This window comes from Dermacentor silvarum, chromosome 1, assembly GCF_013339745.2.
Source record: "Dermacentor silvarum isolate Dsil-2018 chromosome 1, BIME_Dsil_1.4, whole genome shotgun sequence".
NCBI lineage: Eukaryota > Metazoa > Arthropoda > Arachnida > Ixodida > Ixodidae > Dermacentor > Dermacentor silvarum.
The window spans coordinates 141,058,712-141,079,997 of NC_051154.1; the positions used below are offsets into that span (position 1 = coordinate 141,058,712).

Genomic DNA, 21,286 nt, shown 5'->3' on the forward strand with positions numbered 1-21,286 from the left:
TTGAAAGCGATCTGCGATGTGGACAAAGTGCGCGCTCGCGCGGGTCTCATCTTCAAAGCAATCTGCGAAGTCTACAAAGTGCGCCGAGTGTGGGCAGCTTCGTATGCGCTGTGCTGTCAACGCTTATTTCGCGCTGAAGCGAGACGCAGCTCGAAGGTCAATTCGCTCGCTGCTGCTGCCGCGCTTCCTCCTCAATCCAGCGTTTTGACAACGACTTTTCACGGTCATCGAGTGATGTGTTCATGTTTACCTGTGCGCGCATGACACCGTGCATGCTTGTAAACATTCGCTAACTTAATTAACAAGTTTACACAGCTGATAAAACTACTATCCTTACTTCGTATAGCTGTCTACTAATTTGCTATCGCAATCGTTGCTTCGTCTTTCGGGCGAAACTGTGACTTTTTTACAACGAAAGCTGCATATGGCTAGGCGAAACGAAAAACCATTCGTCCCATGTTTCGATAAACGTCTCCATTGGCTGCGCCGTCAGTTACGTCGTTCTCTACGTCGCACCCAAGCGCGCGCGCCATTGGTAGCGCCGTTAGTGACGTCGTTCTCAGCGTCGTACCTGCTCCACAGGCAACGCCGGCTCCTCGGCTCGCCGTTCTCATGCGTTCGATATATCTCGAGTTAGCTCGGCGTCGTGGTTAGCAGCATCCGCGCACCATTGGCGCTTGCGTTCCACTTCACGATTTCAACGTGCACGTTTCGTCGCAGCCGAAGCCAAAGTGCGCTCGAGAAACTCCCGCTGAAAGCGGGCGTTGGCCCCGGCGAACGCGTTCCCGCCATTGCCACGTTGACGCTGCTCTGCCCGCAACGCCGGCTCCTCGGCTCGCTGTTATCGCATGCGTTCGATATCTCGTGTTAGCTCGGTGTCGTGGTTAGCAGCATCGGCCCGCTATTGGCGCTTGCGTTCCACTAGAAACACAAACATGTAACCAATAATTGATAAACGCATCAATACAGCGTCAGGATTAACCCACTGCTCAACACCGGGGCCGCACGTTTCAGCTTCGCTGGGTAACCATATTGTACGGAGTGCTTGGGCGGTATTTTTTTTTTTTCGTTTGCTTTGGTGGCCAACTACTACCAACTGGGTGGCCAACTACTCGTGCGCAAGCTGCGAGATTTTGTATATGTACCACGTGTTTCACGTGACTAGAACCAAACCTTAAAAATAAGAGTGCTAGGTTCTCCCCAGAATTTTTGAGGGGCGGACATCTTGCGACCATGGGGTTACACAGGCAACTAAGCCTCTTTTTTCCGATAAGAGCATACTGCCATTTTGAATTCTAAATTCACCAATAGTGCACTTTGGACGCATTAACGAAATTAACGCCGAGCCAGCGACGTTGCCGCATTCGCCAAACTTCGCCAGGACAAAAGAAAAAATTCAAGGACGCTTAAGCTTCGCCTTTAAGAGTAGAACGCGATAGCGTTATCGGGACCGGTTCGCATCGCATTTTTCTTTGAGTCTGTTTCACTGCAACACAGAACGTGGGAAAGCCAGCTTACAAAGACCAAGCTTACACCAATCCCCTAAATGTCGGCTTCACTTTTAAACAGAAATGCATTGCTGGGAAGACGTTTTTCAAGGGGCAATATAAGTCCTCTTATATTAAAATGTGAAGGCCATTAGGACTTTTTATTATTTTATTAATTGTTTGCTATTGCCCCGACGCGCGCGCGCGTGTCCAAAACGCATTAGGCAGGCGAAGTCCTAATTTGACCTGCCGAGGATGCGAGCGCCATCTGGATAAGATTTTCGCAAGTAGCATGCATACCCGAGCCATGGCCTCCGAGATGGCGGCGCGCGCGCGTTTCTCTCCGGCCGTCCCAATCGCCGCGCTCCCCAGCAAAAATACGAACATCGCGTCGCGCGCCCGGCTAGCGCGAGATGGCGCACTCACTTGGGATTTCGGCGGGAGCGGAGACCGCGGCAGAAAGCAGAGCGCGGGGATTACAGCGTGCGCGTTTTTTTTTTTCTGCGTACGAGCAAGCATTGCCGCCAGGATCTTCTGGATGCACTGAAGGCAAGTTTTTTTTCTGTTACTGCATTTATTTTAGTCCAATTTACGGAGAAAAGCACGGCAACTGCTGAATTTCCCTGATAAATTATTGTAAGGAGGTATCAATTCGTCTGTGGTAGTGTTACTTTTTTTTTTCATTACGGTCCGTTTTGTCTCGGCGCGAAATACCTTGATTTGAGAAATATACAGGGGCGTTCTAGCATTCTTCCTTTCTGGAGACGTGTATGGGTGAAAACTGGGCTAATTTTAGTCGTTTAATCATATTGCCCTCCTATCGTGACACATCGTTTTACTATTTGATCGCGTACGGATATTTATGAGTTGGTCAACCGAAGCACGGTTACGCTCTAGATAACTGAGTGCCCTGTTGCATGATGTCACTGAAGTAAGATATAAGTAATTTTGCCAGAATATTGTTGAAGGCTTCGATTAGCCGACCTACATTTACTCCACACGTCGTTCACAGTGAAAGTGCCCGAGTTGTCTTCTCCTCCTTTTTCGTCATCCGGATTTCGCTTACGTTTTGGTAGCACAATGGCAATATCAGTATCGTGTTCATTTACTGTGCTCTCGACTGCATCCAAATCAATCAGTCGATCATAAATGAACAAAACGTGCCTGTAACCAGTCCGTGGTCGTCGCAGAACCGGCGACTTTCAGCCTAGACCACGGTCTAGACGTATGGCGACCGCCTGCAACCTCCTCCCTGTCTCCTGCGGCGCGACGGGAGGTAGTTGGAAAGGGAAACTGGGGAAGCCTCGTGGGCGAGTGCGAAGCATTGTGCGCTATGCGGCTTTCGCGCCAGACTTGATGGCGACATCGCGAGGAGAGAGCATGACGATTGCTGATGCCGAGTTTGGTCGGCTCAGTTAGCGTTCCCCTCCAGTGTGCGCTCGACCTTATGTCTTTGTAACGCGCTCATGCTGCGGCGTTTGCGCGGTTTTTTATCTTGCGTGCTTATGTCGCTGGCGTTCTGCGTAAAGAAGACAAAATTTTGGCGTGGAAGTGGAAATGAATGTTTGATTCAATAGCAGTGGTTTATTAATTGAAGTTGCAGACTACTTACGGCTATATAACTGAAACTCTGCAGTGCTGTATTTTTTTTTGTTGTTGTTGTTGTTAGAGAAAATGCTGTGAGGTCCTGTGTCGTCTCTTTAATTTCAGGAATATGGCCTACTGCTGCGTACCCTTTTGCAAATCGGGGCCAGTGGTCGGCCGAAGCCCTCACAGAACACGTAGGCGACAAGAAAAACGCGTTTAATTTACAAAGGCCCGGCAACGACTGATCGGTCTTTAGCGGCAGGGCGAGAGCGAGCCCCGCGCGTCATCACGCCCAGCCTCATCATCGTTTTTTTTTTCTTCTCCTTCGCTAGCGCTCCCCATACTATACAGCCCGCAAATTTCGAAGTATAGTAAGTTTCTAGCACATGCGGATCTCTTGCAGAGGCAGCGCTTTTCTAAGTGCTCTAATATAGGCGGCGCAAATCTACAGCAAACCCCCCCCCCCCCCCCCCCATTACTCAACATTCACCTGATTTTTGAACGGCGTGGCGGCGCCTAGCATTCCTATATTTGTTTCTGCGTGGACTTCAAAGCCATTCACCTACCTGCCCTCCCACCTGTTTGTTGTGGCGGTTTCTTTGCTTCCCTGGCCCAGCCCACCCGTCCTTGACATATCTTGCTGTGCGTAAATCAGCGCTCTGTAGGTCGTTCGATCTTGTCGATGCTCAAAACATTTAGCAAATGTAATGCTATCTATTCCGCAAGGCAGTTGCTAAGCATATGGTGGTGCAGTTTATTTTGCAATCACCATGTCATCAGCGCTGCATGGTTCCAGCTAGCAGGCTGACCTGAACCGATTATTGTAAAAATTTTGCACGTCTGAGAAAACTCGATCTCGGTTCCGTTTGTGCCTTTGCATATTCTGCATCAAATAGCAGCACACACTGCGCGACTTATCGATTCACAAGTTCAAATAAAGTTAGCCTATAATCTGCGTTGACAAACGCGCTCACGATCTACAGGTGCATTGCAACAGTCGCCTTACTTTTTCGACCTGCCACGCGGACTTCCCGTAGCTCTAACCGGCAACAGCTTACTGGTTCAAGAAAACGGAAAGATCATGTTTCTAACGTGACTTTTTGGAATCATGAGGTTAGTGGGCGCACAGATGTGAACAGATTGCGCAATTTGAGAACATAGAAAGAGCCTGAAGCATTACGGCAGAGCAAACTAAACTTCTGGTCAAATAAACACACACACACAGGTTAATGCGACTAACCGATTCCTTATCACGCACAATCGACCACTTACACAAAAAGGGTCAACAATCGTCGCCACCAAGACGATTCATCCAAATGATCGCACATGCCACACAAGACATAAGGCATCGCCGAAGATGAAGTTGTTGACAGTCTTAACAATCTACGCGTGAATTCATGTGAGCGCTCGCGAAATAACGCAATCCTGGCTAAAACAAACAAACACAGAAAATATTATAAACAGAACAATGCGCATTGGCGGGTCCATCATTAATCATATAGGCAGCAGCGAAAAAAAAAATGTCACAGTTTCGCCCTAAGGGCGAAGCAATGAATGCGATAGCAACACAGCAATGTCATACGAAGTAAGGTGAGCGGCTTTGGTAGCAATATGAATTGTAGTAAACATGAGCTGATTAAGTAAGCAGGTGTGCTGCGGTGTAAGTAGACCGACATGAAGAGAGACTCGATGACCACGAGAAGGCGCGTGTGAAACGGTGGTGTTGATGAGAAGCGCTTCGCGAGGGCAGCGCGTGGGAAGGAAGACACATACCTGTAGCGTGCGTTGGAAAATGTGGCCCGACTATTACTAACTGATTGAACAAGCGTGGTGTGAGCGCACACAAACATGAAGAGATCACACTGAATGACTGGAGACGACTGTCAAAACGCTGGCAGCAAGCGCATACGCCGCAGCAGCGGGCGAAGGTACGTGCGGTCTATCGCTTCAACGGAAACTGAGCGGCGAATGCACGGCGCATAAAGGTCAGAGCCGTGTGGAGATAAGCCACGGTGCGAGCGAGCGACGAGCGCGGTTGTTGGCAGAGTAGAAGCAGTAGAAGCATTTAGCGAAAGCAGGCGCGTACGTAGCTGTCGGGCAATGCTTAAGGCCCAACCGCATGCACGCGATATTCAAGCGACAGCGACAAGCGACGCGACAGGCACACCCTGTCGCGCTGTCGTGTCGCGGAGTGGAGCAACCACATGAACGCGACATTGCGGAAAAGAGTAGCGACGGATTTACATTGTTGTGAGAATAAATGTTATCTTGCGCGCGTAAAGAAATCTCAATTTTATCAAAAGGTCAATGTTTTATTTTAGACCTAGCTAAAATATGCTATCATCCCCAGAGAAAATCTGTCCCATGCATCCCCAGTGGAACTCCGTCCCATGCCACCAGCGTAAGGTGCCGTGGCGCCATCTGTTGAGTAAAACTTAAAACACTTTCTCGGCTCTCGGTGGCGTCTCAGGCCTAACAGCGTCAAAACAAAACAACCGATCTCAATAATAACGACAAGAGAGCGCCGATACTTAGTCTTCAGCTAGCGATGAGGTGAAGCGATGACTGATTGTACTATTTATTTTTCGCTGTCACAGCAGAGAGCAAGTTGCAAGAGCGAATTCAGATCGAAGCGGGCAGACTGATTGCTGCCATGTTGTTGTGCAATCGCTGTCCCCAGCGGATGTCGTCGCGCTGACTTCCGGGCGACAAGCGATATTTTCTGGCTGGCCAGAAACCGGCGACACGACCAGCGACAGCGACGGATAGCCCTCCGCGACGGCAAAACCTGTCGCTCGTCGCTTGTCGCTCGAACATCGCGTGCATGCGGTGGGGCCTTTATAGAAACAGGCGCCGGCGGCCCGACGACGCGTGTCAGTGGTTGGTATATAGATATGCGGTGGTTCTCTCCACGCCAGACCGTCGGTCACGAGGGCGCTCCCGACGGTCTGGCGTGGAGAGTATGTGTCAGTGTTGCCTGTTCGGTCTGGACTGTGAGCTAGCCTTGCGCTTGCATTGCGGAGTGGTAGCTTTCCTTCGATGTTTCCGTTTATTTTTGTCCCGAATGACTTACGCTCGTAAATAATGGCATATATACTCATCAAAAGACTACAGGCCGGCACTGTGCAGTTTATGGGTGCACAAACAACCAGCGGAAAATAACGATTTGGGGAACTAAGAGTGTCCACAACACAGCACTCCGCGAGACCACTGCCGCGATGTGGTATGTTCACGCTTCGCCGGTTTCCTGCATCACCTGAGGACTTGGCATTTCAGTCTAATGTGAACCAATGCACACATCAGTAAGATAACGCATTTTGGTAAACTCTTTTCGGCACATTTCCCAACAGGTTGCGAGAATTGTCAGCTCTTCGATGCAATATTTTCTCGTATGTAGTGGCAGAGGCTACATTTGTTATTCTTTCAAACACGACTTCATTCCAGTGCCTAATACGGGGGTCACACGGCACACTTTTGATCGCGATCGAGCCCGATATGGGTCGAATTTCTTGGTCGTGATTGGCTCCTTTGCTCAATCTGCGGAAGGGAGCCAATCGCGGTCGAACATTCCGATCCAGATCGGTCTCGATCGCTATCAAAAGTGGCCGTGTGACACCGGTATAAGACAAACTGGAGCACTCTGCGAGAGAACTCGTCGGTAAATACACTTCGCAACGATCTGGAAAAATCGTGTCCCATGGAAGATGTATGCAGACCCTGTGTCCACCAAAACATTGTCTCTGCGTTCACACGCACCCTACGCGGCCCTGCCCATACAGGTAATTAACTTCAACAGTGTGGTGCTGCATCAAGCTCACCCATCTTTGAGCGTTGTCTATGTGCTTGGGCAGCAAGAGAATGCAAAAACGAACGTGTACGTCAACCTCATCAGTGCGGCCTAGCGCCAGTGTTAGAGTTCAGGAACCGTAATGCGCTAACTGTGCGTGGCGTAGAAACGCGCTAAATGAGCCCGCGCAAGTAAGAACGTAAAAAAAAACGGTATTCACATGGGTACGCGGACAATAGCATCATTCTTGCAAGAATAACAGTAACGAAAAAAATTAATTCGCACAGTCGATCAAGTGAAATACTTACGTGCGTGCAGGGACTGCTTCGCTGACCACTAAGCGCTTTTCACTCACGGTCAGTAGTGGTTTACAATCATATGCATATGTATTTATTCGACAATTGTTAAGACTCGACATTACTTTATTATGCACATAGCACAGTGAGACGGTGTAAGGGAAATGAGAAAGAGCAGAGATGGCCCTAACACTGCAATATTATTGGCTTATTTCGCTTAATTCAGAGATAGCGCACACGACCAATTCTTGCCGTACGCGATATCTTGAATACAAACTTCGCGCACGATCTACGTTAAGGTTCACCGTGAGCGAAGCTTGTTCCAAATTCAGACATTCGAAAGAAAAGCCATTCCAGGTAAACAAACGTAAAAAATAGGTAAACAAATATATCTTTATAACAATTAAGTCCTGTTATAATCCCTATTGGGATTGACAGTATGTATAAATAAATAAATACTAAAAATAAAAATCTAGCACCTGGGCTGTATCAGTCGCGCTGGCATCTGTGATCACTGCCGCGCGTCGGTTCGCTGCAGGTACCGCGCTGCTCGATCGCCATGCTTTATGCTTTGACATTTGGTTATAAGCACCCTGCACCGCACCAGATCCAATAAATTTTGCATGATTGAGCTGTTCAGTTGCGTCGGAAGCGTATGGAGTAACCACCGCATATCTACCAACCACTGACACGCGTCATCAGGCCGCCGGCACCTGGTTCTATACCCCTTTTCACTGTAGCCTTCCTGGACGCCGCCATAGCGCCAGATAGCTCACCGCTAGCGACATCTTGCGGCGGACCCATCTTGGGCTGTTTGCTCTCCGGTCTTTCCGTCGATACGCGTACATTCGTCTCATCGTACGTCCTCAAGTTCTCGTGTTCGTTTTGTGTAAGCTTTGCGGAGACGTTAGTTCGGTTTGTTTGTGAACCTCTGAGCTTACCTCACTAACAGGACGGTCGGCATCGAGTGCTTCGCAATTTGTGGTGTCTGTGCATGAGTGGTGCGCGCTCCACGGCCGCGGTTACGTTCCGATGGCCGGTGTTTCGTCTAAGGAGCCCGTGGACTTGGGAGGTAAGTTCACTCAACATGTTTCTGATTTAATTCACCGCGTTAATGTTCACAACAACGCTATAGTGACAATTCTCACAGCGAGCCCGATGAAGTAGCACTTTTTGCTCGTCAAATGCCACTACAACGCTGCCGTGCCGCTGTCGGAAAATTGTTCACCTAGCTGCAGTAAATGTGGCACCGCACTAGCGCTGCACTTGAAAGCTATCGCTCGCAGTTTCTTCGTGCCAGCAGTTCGCTGTAGCTGTACTGCATTGACGTCGTGCTTGTCCTGCTTTTCAACGTGGTAAAAGTCGGTGGTCCGTTGAAGCTAATCGAGAAACCTCGCTATTGACTCGTCGTGATATGCTGTCGCATGAGGCTGATATGCGCCTACATATTTTTTGTTGACATCAAAAATGATTAATTGCATGGGCGCCTACAATCTGGGTCGAACTACTTAAGCTCAGTCATCACCACCTAGACTTTCCTGGGTGGTGTTGGCTCGGTGCCTAGGGAAGGCATGCGACTGCCTGCAGTCTCGATTGACGGATCGTGAATGCATAGATCCGGATGGAGCAAAATCGCTGTCGGTGTGTCCGTGCGAGAATTATGCAGTAATTGATGGCATATTGTGGACTTATCGTTGTGAGCAGCCGTAGTATCTTAGAAGGCTTAGAAGGTAGGCTGTCGCGCTGCTGAGATCGTACACGCGGGTTCAATTATAGGCCACGCCTACCACAAGTTGAAGTGGGCGAAATGCGAGAACACACGCGTATCCACAGTTTGGTGGTTAAAATTAATCTGGTGTTCCCCACTAGGTTGTGCCACATATCATGGTTTTCTCGAATACAATCTCATAATTACATCAGGTGTCGTTGCTCTCCTTGACTTAATTATTTTCCACTTTCGGTAAAAAATAATTTACTCACGCTAATTGTTACCCATCCGAGGAAACCAATAACCCTTTTGCTAACTTTTTTTTTTAGGCGGCCGCAGTTATGACCATCCTTGCATGGTGAAGAGATGGCTGGACGTCATGCGAGAGTGGCCTGCTGTGAGAGCCCCCGACATAATTTTTTACTTGTTGAATTCCAAGGCATGCGACCTGCAGGCTGTGAAGAATTACAGGTCGCTGGAATCCTACAACTATCTCCAGAGCGGTTGGGTCGGCAAGTTGTTGGTCCACCGCATTGACCAGGCGAATCATCGGCACGGGGTTTAGATCGGTGCGCTTGCCGTCAACAAAATGCGCAGAACATACACGTGATGAAGGCAACGGCACAAAATCTTTTCTGTTGACTGCGGCGACCCACTGTCTTTTCAAATCGGCGTCAGCGGGAAACCGATGCAGCAAATACACGTTGCATCCGCACACCTCTTGCAACGCGTTGTGCGTGCCACAGAGCTCTTTTCTTGCAGCGTTCCTCTTCTTCTGGTTATAACTGCAGCCGTAAACAACGCAGTGATGCCCTGTTGATAGACTGTTCTTGAACGACATTTCAATGTTTCACAAAAACAGCAAAACAGCGCACGCATTGAAGAGCCACCACATAACGTGAACGGGGAACACGCTCCAGCAACAGCCCAGAGGAAGGAGGCGTTGCCCACAAGCTTGCTACTCTCGTCACCAGGCGGCAAAAATCGGCTTGCGGCTCGCTGGTTCGAGAGTGCCGCTGGAAAAGTGTATAAGCATTGCCCGACAGCTACGTACGCGCCTGATTTCGCTAAATGAGGCAACCCTCAATCGCGAAACGTAATGGTGATCAGATTCAATCGACGATACGGTCACATGTGCCCAGCAATAACAATGAAATATACCGCTGATTAGCACGCCAGGTCTCGACGAAGCAGACGCGGCTGCCGCCGCTACCGACGAAGCTAGAAACACCACATCCACTGGCTGGGCTTGCTGTTGCCATGGCACACTACACTGAGTGCTCAAGCGAGCACGTGAAACATTTAACAAGTCAAGCGGCACAAGACAAGCGAAGCGGAAGAAAACAATCGAAATAATGCGCGGCGAAGATCACACAACCGAAGTGCGGCCGGCCTGCTCTCGCAAGGCGCACAGTCCAAAATGGCGGCGATGCTAGACGTCGCTCGTGTCGGCCAATGGCGCTGCTCAAACGTCGGTTTGTGAAAAGGTCTATAGACGAGGCAACCTAAAGTTTGCCTGCGCGGCACTAGCGCCGCCCACTCCCCTGGCGGAAGAATGGAAGTGTCGAAGCTTCGACACTAAAAGCAATTGACTCCAATTGGGAAATTTCCAATTGGTACCAATTGGAAAATTTCCAATCGTAAATTAGTACATAACTGGACCAATTGAACCAACTGGAATGTGACCAATTGGTTTTTGTTGGAGTGACCAATTGTACCCAATGGGTGCCAATTGGTTTGAAACCAATTGGTTAGAATGGCCAATTGCACCAGTGGGCAATACCAATACACATATATACCCCACAAAGCAAACCTAAATAGGATTCCAGCTGTCAGAAACAGATTTGCTATAGCCTTAGTACTGCATGCATATATAGCTATAACTCATACCAGTTTGCTTGAATGGGTTCATAATCTAAAAGTATTATTTCCCAGTTGGTTACATTCTAGTTAGTTTATTCGACCTATTGCTAGTCCAATTAGACTCAGTTGGGAATGTAAGGTGGGCCTAGCTGGATCAAACTGGCAAGTCCAATTGGACTCAATTGATTCCATCCCTGACTCAATCATAACCAATTGGAGGTAAGGATTTCCCAATGGGGCCAGTTGATTCCAATTGGCAAGTCCAATCGGACTTAATTGGTTTCACTTTGACTCAATCGTAACCAGTTGGAACTAGGGATTTTCCAATCGGTTCCAATTGGGTCCAGTTCATTTCAATTGGCAACTCCAATACGTTTCTCCTCTGATCCAATCGTAACCGGTTGGAAGTAAGCATTTTCCAATTGGTTCCTATTGGTCCCAGTTGATTCCTATTGGAAAAGCCAATTGGAGTCAATTGATTTTTTTGACTGGGAGGTCGCCGCCGGGCCAGCGCGCGCCCGTGTTCTCTACGGCGCGAGCGACCGCGTGCATTGTTTTCGTGACGGCGAGCGCGACCTCATCAACCAGGAAAGGTGGCACGCCATACTGCTGTGTTGTTGATTGCCACAAGAGCCTCGAAAAGTCGAAAGCCGCCCGTGAAGTTCTACAGAATTCCGGAGAGGTGGTATGAGAAGGACAGACGACAAGCGTGGATAACTGCAGTGCGCCGAGTCAAGTAAGTCACGTACTTTCGCAGTCGCGTGCAATATCACGGCCGCTCGATAAAAACGCAATAGTAATGTCCCTGTATTTAGCGCATGGCCGTTTATTAAAACGTGTCGCGTAGTTGAATCGTACAGTGAAATCCGCTGTGTTAGCGGTAAATGCATACGTGTAGCGGCGCTAAGCTAGACGACGCGAGCTCGATTCCCGGCCACGGCGGCCGCATTTCGATGGAGGCGAAATGCAAGAATACAGTTCTTGCCATGTACTTTGATTTTTGTGCACGTTAAAGAACCCCCGGTGGTCAAATTTATTCCTGAGACCCTCGATTACAGCGTGCCTCATAATGATATTGTGCTTTTGGCACGTAAAACCTACGAATTTAATTGATTGTACTGTTAGTTCACTCGCGATAGGCAAAGACTGGCTCAAGATAATTATATCCTTTTTCCAAACGCTGCAACTTAAATTCCTAGTTGTACAGGCAACAAATAGGGCCGCACGTTACTTGTCTTTTGTGTGGTGGCAATCCGTATTTAATGCAAGCTACGGTCATCGCATGCGTCGGTAAGCGGCAGATCGCAAAGCAGCTGCCCGAGACGCGCGCGTTATGTTTGTTGCTTGGCCATGCTTTCTGGGTTCACAATATCCAAGCATGTTTTAAAGTAATTGCCACCTTGCACATTCTTCCTGCTTCACTCTTCCCGCCAAGAATCGTTTCGTGTAGTAGCCGGCCATCGGTGTGAGCTTGCTTTTGCTGCGGCGGGGCATTCGCCCGACGAGAAACTAGATTTGCTTTGGTGAGGCATGTATCGCTAATTCTTGCGCTCGTGCTGCTGGTCCCAAGGTAATTGCTGGTTACCGTGACCTGGGTTCATTTCGCGGAGCAGTTTGTAAGAGTGATTTCTCATGACCAGTGAAAAGATACCTTGCTCAATAATGCAATGAGTTGCCATGACTCTAGCATTGAATAAGGCATGATATACATTAAATATTTATACAGCATGATATAAGGCATTATGCACATATGTAGTACTTACATCGTTAATTAATTTTATTGGCTTATTGGTGCCTAATGCATGTGTTCTTTCTGTTCCGACAGTGCTGATGCCACTCCCTGGGAGCCAAATTGAGAGCAGCCGTGTGTGCGCGCCCAGCGACCAACGAAACGAACCGCAATCGTCACCGTCTCTGCACATCTCTGCAAGCATGCATGACCGCTTTGTGACTGCACCATAGAGAAATAAAAGTGACTAAATGACTGAACTCGGTGTGTACCTCTAACTCGATGTCGTATACAATCTTGTTGGACACCTCCGACACGCACTTGGCTTTCACTGTCACATCACCGCCCACAATTTTTCAACACCACACACGTGTGGAAGCAGACGGTCCCCTTTCTTGAGGTTGCTGCCACGAAAAAAACTGTTGGCGTCGGCAACCGTCTTGAAATCGCACTGCAGTCTTTGCATCGCTGTTCAGCAAGCACACGATCTGCCGCCTTCGAAAACGGAGCGCCGTGAGCACGAGCAGCGAAGGAAAGCGCGGGCAAAACAATGTAAACAAAGCGGAGACTGCACCGCGGAGCGACCGTGCTGCTTGAAATTTCCACATTGGGGGCGCTGTCAGGAGGCGCAGCAGCGCCTTCAGGCGATCGTTTTCTCGTCTATAGGAAACCTCACGGCGACGGCGACGGCAGAAATCCGGTTGAAGTGTCCATATAATTGCTATCGCAATAAAATATGCACAGCGAGTTTCACTTCGCCTGTTCAACTGGTCGACTTGACTAGGGAATTTCACGAGCACATCAAAATTGGATTTCTCCGAGGAGCAGTGGGTGCGAGAGAGTAATGTGTGATGTGCTCGTGCAGCGTGCCACTCGTCACACTTCCCCATTCTAGCCACTGTGCACAGCTCGCCGCTCTCATAATGCGCGTAAAACACGCGCCGGTGATTCAATCTGCGTCAGCCAATGCTTCCTGTGTCGGCGTGGCAGCAGTAACAAAAACACGACGCTATTACTATTACTTACTATTACTGCGATACTTCTGCACGGCGAAATACGGCGCTGTGGCTGTCTGAAGCTCAGGTAGAGTGGATCGATGGATGGATGGATGGATGAGGCTGAACCCTTTAAACCGGGCGGTGGCATGCGCCACCTAGCCATGACTAACATATTTTGTACTTTGTGGTGGGTGAAATTTCACCTCTGCCTTGATTTTATCCACCAATCAGATAACCTCTGTTTGGTTATTTCTACCCGCTTAAAGTCTATTTTGCCTTCACTGTCTCTAAACCCCAATGCTTTGAAAAAATCAGCCCCGTTGCTTTGCACTGTAGGGTTAAGCCCTTTACAGAAAAGTATGAGGTGTTCAGCCGTTTCCTCTTCTTCTCCACACGCACAGCACAACGTGTCTATACCTTGGTACTTGACTCGGTACATCTTAGTCTGAAATACTCCCGTCCTGGCTTCAAACAACAAAGAGCTTCCCCTAGAATTATCGTAGATATTTTCTTTGGCAATTTCTTGCTTGAAAGTTCGGTATGTTCCCAGTGCTGATTTCGTCTGCATCCCTGTTTTCCACAGACCCCTCTCTGTTTCCTTAACCTTTCTCTTAACCGCTGTTTCCTGGTTTGCACCCCTCCTGCAGTCCAAATATTTGATTGACAGTTTTCTGGTCAGCTTCCTCCATTTTGTATCAAAATTCCTCATGTACAAATAACTGAATACTCTCCTTGCCCACCGCTTTTCTGCCATTTCTCTCAATCGCTCCTCAAATTATATCTTGCTGCTGGCTTCCCTGCCCTCGAATGACATCCATCCCATGTCACCCTGTACCCCCTGATTTGGTGTATTTCCGTGTGCTCCCAGAGCCAGCCTACCTACCCCTCGATGCTTAACTTCCAACCTTGCTCGAACCTCTGATCTCATGCACAGGACCGCATTGCCGAAAGTCAAACTAGGGACCATCACCCCTTTCCAAATCCCTCTCACCACTTCGTACCTATTGTAATTCCGCAGTGCCCTATTTTTCATCACAGCTGCATTTCTGCTACCTTTAGCCGTCACATATTTTTCATGTTCCGTTAGGTACTCAGCCCCATTGTTTATCCACACTCCCAAGATATTTGTACTTATCCACCACCTCCAGCGTAACCTCCTGTATCCTATGCTCGCTGCCCATTAAAAGTCATGACTGCCGATTTTTCTTTACTAAACTTCAAACCTAAGCTATCTCCCTCTTTACCACAGATGTCCAATAATCTCTGCAAGTCTTCCTTGCTGTCAGCCATAAGTACAATGTCATCCGCATACATCAGTCCTGGTAATGACTGTTTAATCCATTCTCCTTGCTTGAAATAGGAAAGGTTGAAGCCAAGTCCGCTCCTCTCTAATTTTTTCTCTAATCCTTGTAAATACAGCATGAACAACAGAGGTGACAGAGGGCACCCCTGCCTAAGCCCCTGCTGTATCTCTATAGGCCTAGATACCTTGTTTTCCCATTTTATAAGCACCTTGTTACTTTTAAAGATATCTTTTAAAAGATTTCTTACTCCATCTTCCACATCTAGGGTGCCCAGTATGTCCCACAAATCCTTTTGGATTACACTGTCATAGGCTCCCTTGATATCCAGAAATGCAAGCCATAGGGGCCTGTGTTCCTTTTCTGCTATTTCAATACACTGTGTCATTGAGAACAGATTATCTTCTAACCTTCTTTGTTTCCGGAACCCATTTTGTAGTTCCCCCAGCACCTCCTCGCTCTCCACCCATGCCTGCAGTCTGTCCTTTATAATCTGCATCACCACCCTGTAAACCACTGACGTCACTGTTATGGGACGGTAGTTGTTTATGTGGGCTTTGTCCCCCTTTCCCTTATATATCATGCTCATCCTGCTCAGTCTCCACCTGTCGGGGGCTTTACCGTCCATTATCATTTTGCTCACTGCCTCTCTTAATGCTTTCTTAGATTTTGGGCCCAATGTCTTTATCAACATAATTGGGATGCCATCAGGACCTGTCCACGTGCTACTAGGAACCCTCTTCTCTGCCCTTTCCCACTCGCTTTGTGCCAGTGGAGCCACTGCACTAACTAGTCTATCCTCACCTGATTGAGCACATGCTATGTTTCGTTCTTTAAATTTTTCTGTCATCATTGTCTAACATGCAGAGGCTCTAACATGCTCTAGTCGAACACCTTGAGCTGTAACTATAAACCTCTGCTCTAGGCTAGTCTTATTACTCAAGGAGTTGAGATGTTTCCAAAATTTCTTGGCTGCTTTTCTATCCTTTTTGTTTACTTCTGACAACCATTGGCTCCCCTTTCTTCCGATCTTCTCATTGATCAAATGGGATGCTTCCCTTCTACAGTTTAACAAGTTATTCCATTTTCTGCCTACATCAGCTTCTGGTTCACCCCTCTGCTTTGAATATCTGTGTTCCCTGGATGCTTCCCGACGTTTCTCTATGGCCTTCTTAACCTCCTCATCCCACCAGCTCTTGGGCTTACGTCTTCTGTTCCCTTTTGTCCTGACAGTGTACTCACTGTAGCCAACGCCTCCTATAAAGAGTTTATTTAGGAGGCGTTGCTCTAGCTCAGGTCGCTTTATGCTGGTTCCAACATGGCGGCGTTGAGTGTACTAGAGTGTACTAGATTGGGGTTCTAGTACACTCTAAGTGTACGGAACATGGTACGGAAGGTCGCGCGCTTTGCGACGGGGAGGAAGGTTTTCTCTTAATTATCTCTTGTGTATATGTATAGAGAGGCTGCAGCAATATCGCCTGACCGCGGTGTGATTGCATCTGCTGACGCCCTAATTTTTCGTCGACGGCGCACCAGAAAAGTGCAATGCGTTCAACTTCTACGTCACTTTTCTTTATATTATTTCCCCGCGGGATAAACGTACACCCAAAATCAGAAATTTCGATCGGTCAACCGGAGTGGTGGGCGGCATTAGAGCACTGCACGGGCTTGAAGCCTCGGGCCCGGTCCAGGCTCGGGCATGAGGCCACTGCCAGCAATGGGCCAGTGCTGGGGAAAACGAAGATTTAGGTATTTTATTGCTTATATACTGCAGCTGATTAGACCTTGAGAAGGCAAGGCTGAAATATGGTACAATCAGTAATATATATATATATATATATATATATATATATATATATATTTTTTTTTTTTCTTTACTTACAGGCCGGACCTGGGGCGGTATTCTGTACTGTCCATTTCGGCGACCGTTGATTCGCTGCTGCTTGACGTGCAGGAAGGAGACTGGCTGGCACCTTCCTGCACGTCAAGCAGCAGCGAATCAACGGTCGCCAAAATGGACAGTCCAATATATAGGTAGACTTACAGAATACCGCCCCTAGACATGCAAACGCGGATCCTGGTTAAGCTTAGTAATGAATGCTCGGACCGGGCTCGGGCTTCATAAAGCGGGCCCGGACCGATAAATCAGGCCCGTGCAGTGCTCTAGGCGGCATTTCCACTGCCGCCCACCATGGGGAGAACACCGAGTGATACTTTCACGTTCATTGCAACGCGCTCCTCGGCCGAGCTGGTGGCGCTGGCTTCCCACATCCCTCCCCTCCCCCTCACCAAAAAATAAAAACTAGAAGATGGGGAGGGTTAATTCAGCCATTCCAACAATCAAACTCTTTACCAAGAAAGCCCCTGAGGATATCTCTAGTAGTTTTCTGAAAATCAAATTCGAAATGCATAGCCAACCATGGCAATTCCCAGTGTACAAACGATTTTGAATATTAAATGACTTTCGTGCTACATATGATGCTTGTACAGCTGCAGCGGAAAAAGAGTAGGATCACACATCCCGCAAGTAATGGGAAGCATGCCTTTATTATTTTCATAGGTGTTGTCTTAAACTGCTAGTGGTAGAAAAAAAAAAAAAAGACGGCTGCAGAAAGGCAGGGCCAAGTCAAGTAGACAGTGCGGGCTACTGCTTATCCTTGCTTGACTTGCCCTTGTCTAGGGCACCCTTATCCTTCTTGGCCCTGTCTCTCTGGGTGACCTCTCGAACTGCGTTGCGGACAGTCTCACTCTGGGAATCCACACCAGGGAGGTTTCCGAGGACATACAGGAGGAACTCGGGGTCCCGAATTATCTCGTCCTCGAACTCTGCCTCATCCTGCACAATGGCCGTCACTGAAGCTTCAACGGGTTGAAGAGCACAGCACAAAGTACTCGCCACCAACCAATTAGGTGTGGCCTACCTTCTTGGGTTCTTCGGATTCTTCTGTCTCCATGGACTTTTCCTCGACAGCTGCTGCAGGTGTCCCCCCTGTAGAAGGACCGCCCGACTCTGCACAAGCGAAGTTACCTGTGGCACAGTGAGGCCATGGTTTTTGGCTTTTTATACAGAGTAGGTTTCAAGACCTGACACTTACATTCCTTTAAAAAAAAAATAAAGCAGCCTGGAAGGAAATAATGGGCTAATGACCATTTTCAAAATTGTAAAGCTAGCTTTTTGCAAGGCAGTTTGCCCAACTAATGGTGGCGTGGTGACTTTGCAAACAGCGTGCACATGCATAGTTTGCTTGCATTACACATGGAAAGTGTAGATGTGGCTCTCTTGAGAAAATGCACAAGGGACAAGCCCCAGTGTGTGCAGTTTGCACTTCATCTTCACCTAAACAATGACCTGTTATGCCATTAATGAGGCAAATGTTGCACTGCAGAGAAGCGTACTTGCAAATTATGAAAAGTGTCTATACATTATCGTTATTACTTTCGGATATGGATGGTTATTCCCTGGCAAAAGTGGCTCAAGTTCATACCTATTTCAGTAGTCCACTACAGTGCTGCATATAATCCAAGACGTGCTGGATAGGAAATTAAATTCAAGCGACGTCCTGGTAACAAGGACCAGCCTTTCTTGTTGCAACAAAAACATCGTCTAGGTTACTCATATAGGATTGTGCTTGCAATACCATTGGAATAAATTAATCTAAATTCAGGGTTTTTTTGTGCCAGAACCACGATATGATTACACGGCATGCTGTAGTGGGGGGCTCCGGATAAATTTTGACCACCTGGGGTTTTTTACATGCACTCACTGCACGGTACATGGGCGTTTTTGCATTTCTCCCCTATCAAAATAGAGCCGCCGCAGCCGGGATTGAATCCCGTGCCCCCGAGCTTAGCACACATTGGAGTTGACCACTTGTCCCATTGACCTGGCTAGATGCTCATTGACATTAGTAAAGCAGACTTCCCAAGAAAAGTGCCAAGCAGATTGCATAGGCCATATTTTATTAACTTTTTTTCTTTCTTCTCCACCATCGACACAGGCAATAACGATGACATATTAGGCAAAGATGTTTTTGCGTTACACTCTCAGACATTAGCGTGAACACCTGTCCAGTACGATGGTTCTTCCATTAAAAAACCTGTAGTCCTGAGCTTAACTAGTACAGGAAACATGAGTTGCTGCACTACACAGAGCATCGGACAGGAGTGAACAATAGTGTGGCTACAGTCGTCGTAGATGCACCGACTATTGCAACTTTGCACTTTTAGAGGAGACCCTCCGCTACATTTGCACTCCAGGAAACAAGATTGCTTTCTAAGATGGGGGAAGGGGCAGTGTAAAGAGCAGGAAATTGCTCATTTTTGTATATGTAGCTACTGATCACATTTTTGTATGCTTAAAATTTGGAAAGTGATTTTGGCTTCCCTGTGGCACAGCCAACTACCGTATTTATTCGATTATAAGGCGGTCATGATTATAAGGCGAGAGTGCAATTGGGGGGACCCTAGAAAAAAGACGAGTATGCATACCAATACAAGGCGATACAGAGTAGCCGACGGATTATCAAGAGTTGGCGGGGATCTTCTGAAATACTGAATTTCTAACACAGCCAAAATGCAAACTGGCGACCATGAAATAAAAGGAAAGGGGGCGGGGGGGGGGGGGGGGGGCGGGGCAGCTTCAACACGCGGAGTGCGGGTTATATGCGAATTTTGCCTTTAGGTGTGGCGTCACGGCACCACGGCACGCGCTACTGTAAAGCTACACTGTAAGGCGAAATTCACGCTGCCGTGAAGCCACACCTAAAGGCAAAGTTAGCGTATAAGGTGGGGGGTGTCTTCAAGACTAAAAATTCTAGGGAAAACCCTCGCCTTATATTCTAATAAATATGGTACTCTCTAAAACCAACACCGTATATTCTGATGATGAGTGGTGTTTAATGACACAAGGGCCACATATGACAAAAGGGCGCCATTACATGTGATGATGTGTTGTCTAGGAATTCTGAATGAAGTGGATAACAGAGTGCTGATGTTAAGTATTCCATGACTTAAAAAGGCCTAAATATCTGTTGCTGTAAATGGCGTAATTTGTATAGCTATTAAAATAATTATAATGACTATATATAGTGTGCACTATGAGAAATAAAACTTCATTAAGAATAGGATGATGCAATAAAACATACTGCTGGCAATAGCAACAGTGCACCAAGAGGGCCCTTAAAGGCAAGGGCTCATAGGCACGTGATACAAATATCCTGGCCAAATCATTTTCAGGATGCTTGTTTTAGCTAAAAAGTTTAAAACTGTTTTCAAGTTCAAAAGTAGTTCATTGCCCTCAATAAATGCTGGGTGCAAAGGGACGTGTTCGCATTATGCGTAAGGTAGAAACTGTTTCCTTTCTGCTTCTATAGCAAGGCATTAGAGAACACTTAACAGTGTGCACACTTTCTTGCATTTCCTTTCTTGCAAATTCTGTGCTTGCTACTTTCCTGCAGAGAATGATATGTCACGCTGATAACGAACATGTCTTTCATGGCCTACAAGTACCGGACGCACAGTGTTAAAGGAAAGGTGTGCAAGACATGACGATTATTGTTGTGGGACAAGATAAACCCCAAAGGATGCAAACTTTTTTTAAGAGTGAAGAACCTGGATAACTGTTAAGAGTATTGCCACACTTATTACAGTGAAACCTCGTTACTACAAACACCACATCAACCAACATTCCAGAAATCCCCTGCCGACTGCTTGTAGTTTAATGTACAAATATTACTACAAACTTCAAAATACTCAACTTCTCAGAATAACTATCGTTATTTATTTTTTGTGTCATGTTAATATCTCAGTACTATGAATTCCAAAATCTGGGGATTCTGAGATTTCTGTGTATCCTTCACAGCAGCCTGAACAGTAGGCATGGGTTAGGAAAACCTGAGATGGTGCCAGAGGAGAAAAACGAAGGAGGGGACTTTCTTTTTGTACTGCATAGGTGAAGACACATCAGGTTTTGTGAGCACATGTTCCGCCCAGATAAGTGTCGCCTAGCAATGGAGGTGTGTCTCTTCTTTCGCCCTTCTTTCTGTGCATGCCTCTTCTTTTCGCGCTTCATTCTGCGGCCGTACCAGCTATGCGTGTGGAGAAATGTAATGCATCCATGCTTGCGTGGATGCCACAAGGTTGCATTTTCCGGACGATGTCGTTCACACATGCTTGCGCTTTGGAATAGTTAAGGTGTCCGCCTTGAGTGCGATAGCTGCGGTGTCAACGGCAAGGAATGTGAAAAACAAACAAAAAGAAACATTGCGCTTTGGAGGCGACATGGAGCTTCTTTGTCGGTGGTTTTCTCGGCGTCAGCGCCCTCAGTGCCTCTTTTGTGTGCGCCGCTCTTACTATACGGTGCTTCAATGGTGCGTGGCGGCGTAATCTAAGAAAAATAGTGATAAGGAGATTTACTGACGGCAAGCGGCAGGCGAAAAACCAGTACAGTCGCAAGAGAGCAACGGTCTCGGCGCCAAGAGCTCGTGATCTGCGCTCACGCCCTACATCTATGAGAGCGCCCCACTACTGCT

At 47.6% G+C, this 21,286-nt stretch overlaps 1 protein-coding gene across 1 annotated transcript in view; it reads right to left on the reverse strand.

The window, feature by feature from the left end:
- Positions 1–17,285: 17,285 nt before the first annotated feature.
- The window catches only part of LOC119436151 (trithorax group protein osa-like), a 53,849-nt gene continuing 49,848 nt past the window's right edge, over positions 17,286–21,286 (reverse strand). The window contains exons 8-9 of the mRNA XM_049655731.1: positions 17,678–17,766; positions 17,286–17,592 (exon numbers count right to left, since the gene is read on the reverse strand). Of these exons, the coding sequence (XP_049511688.1) occupies positions 17,401–17,592; positions 17,678–17,766 (281 nt within the window). The 3' untranslated portion in view covers positions 17,286–17,400. The remainder of the gene's footprint in view (positions 17,593–17,677; positions 17,767–21,286) is intronic.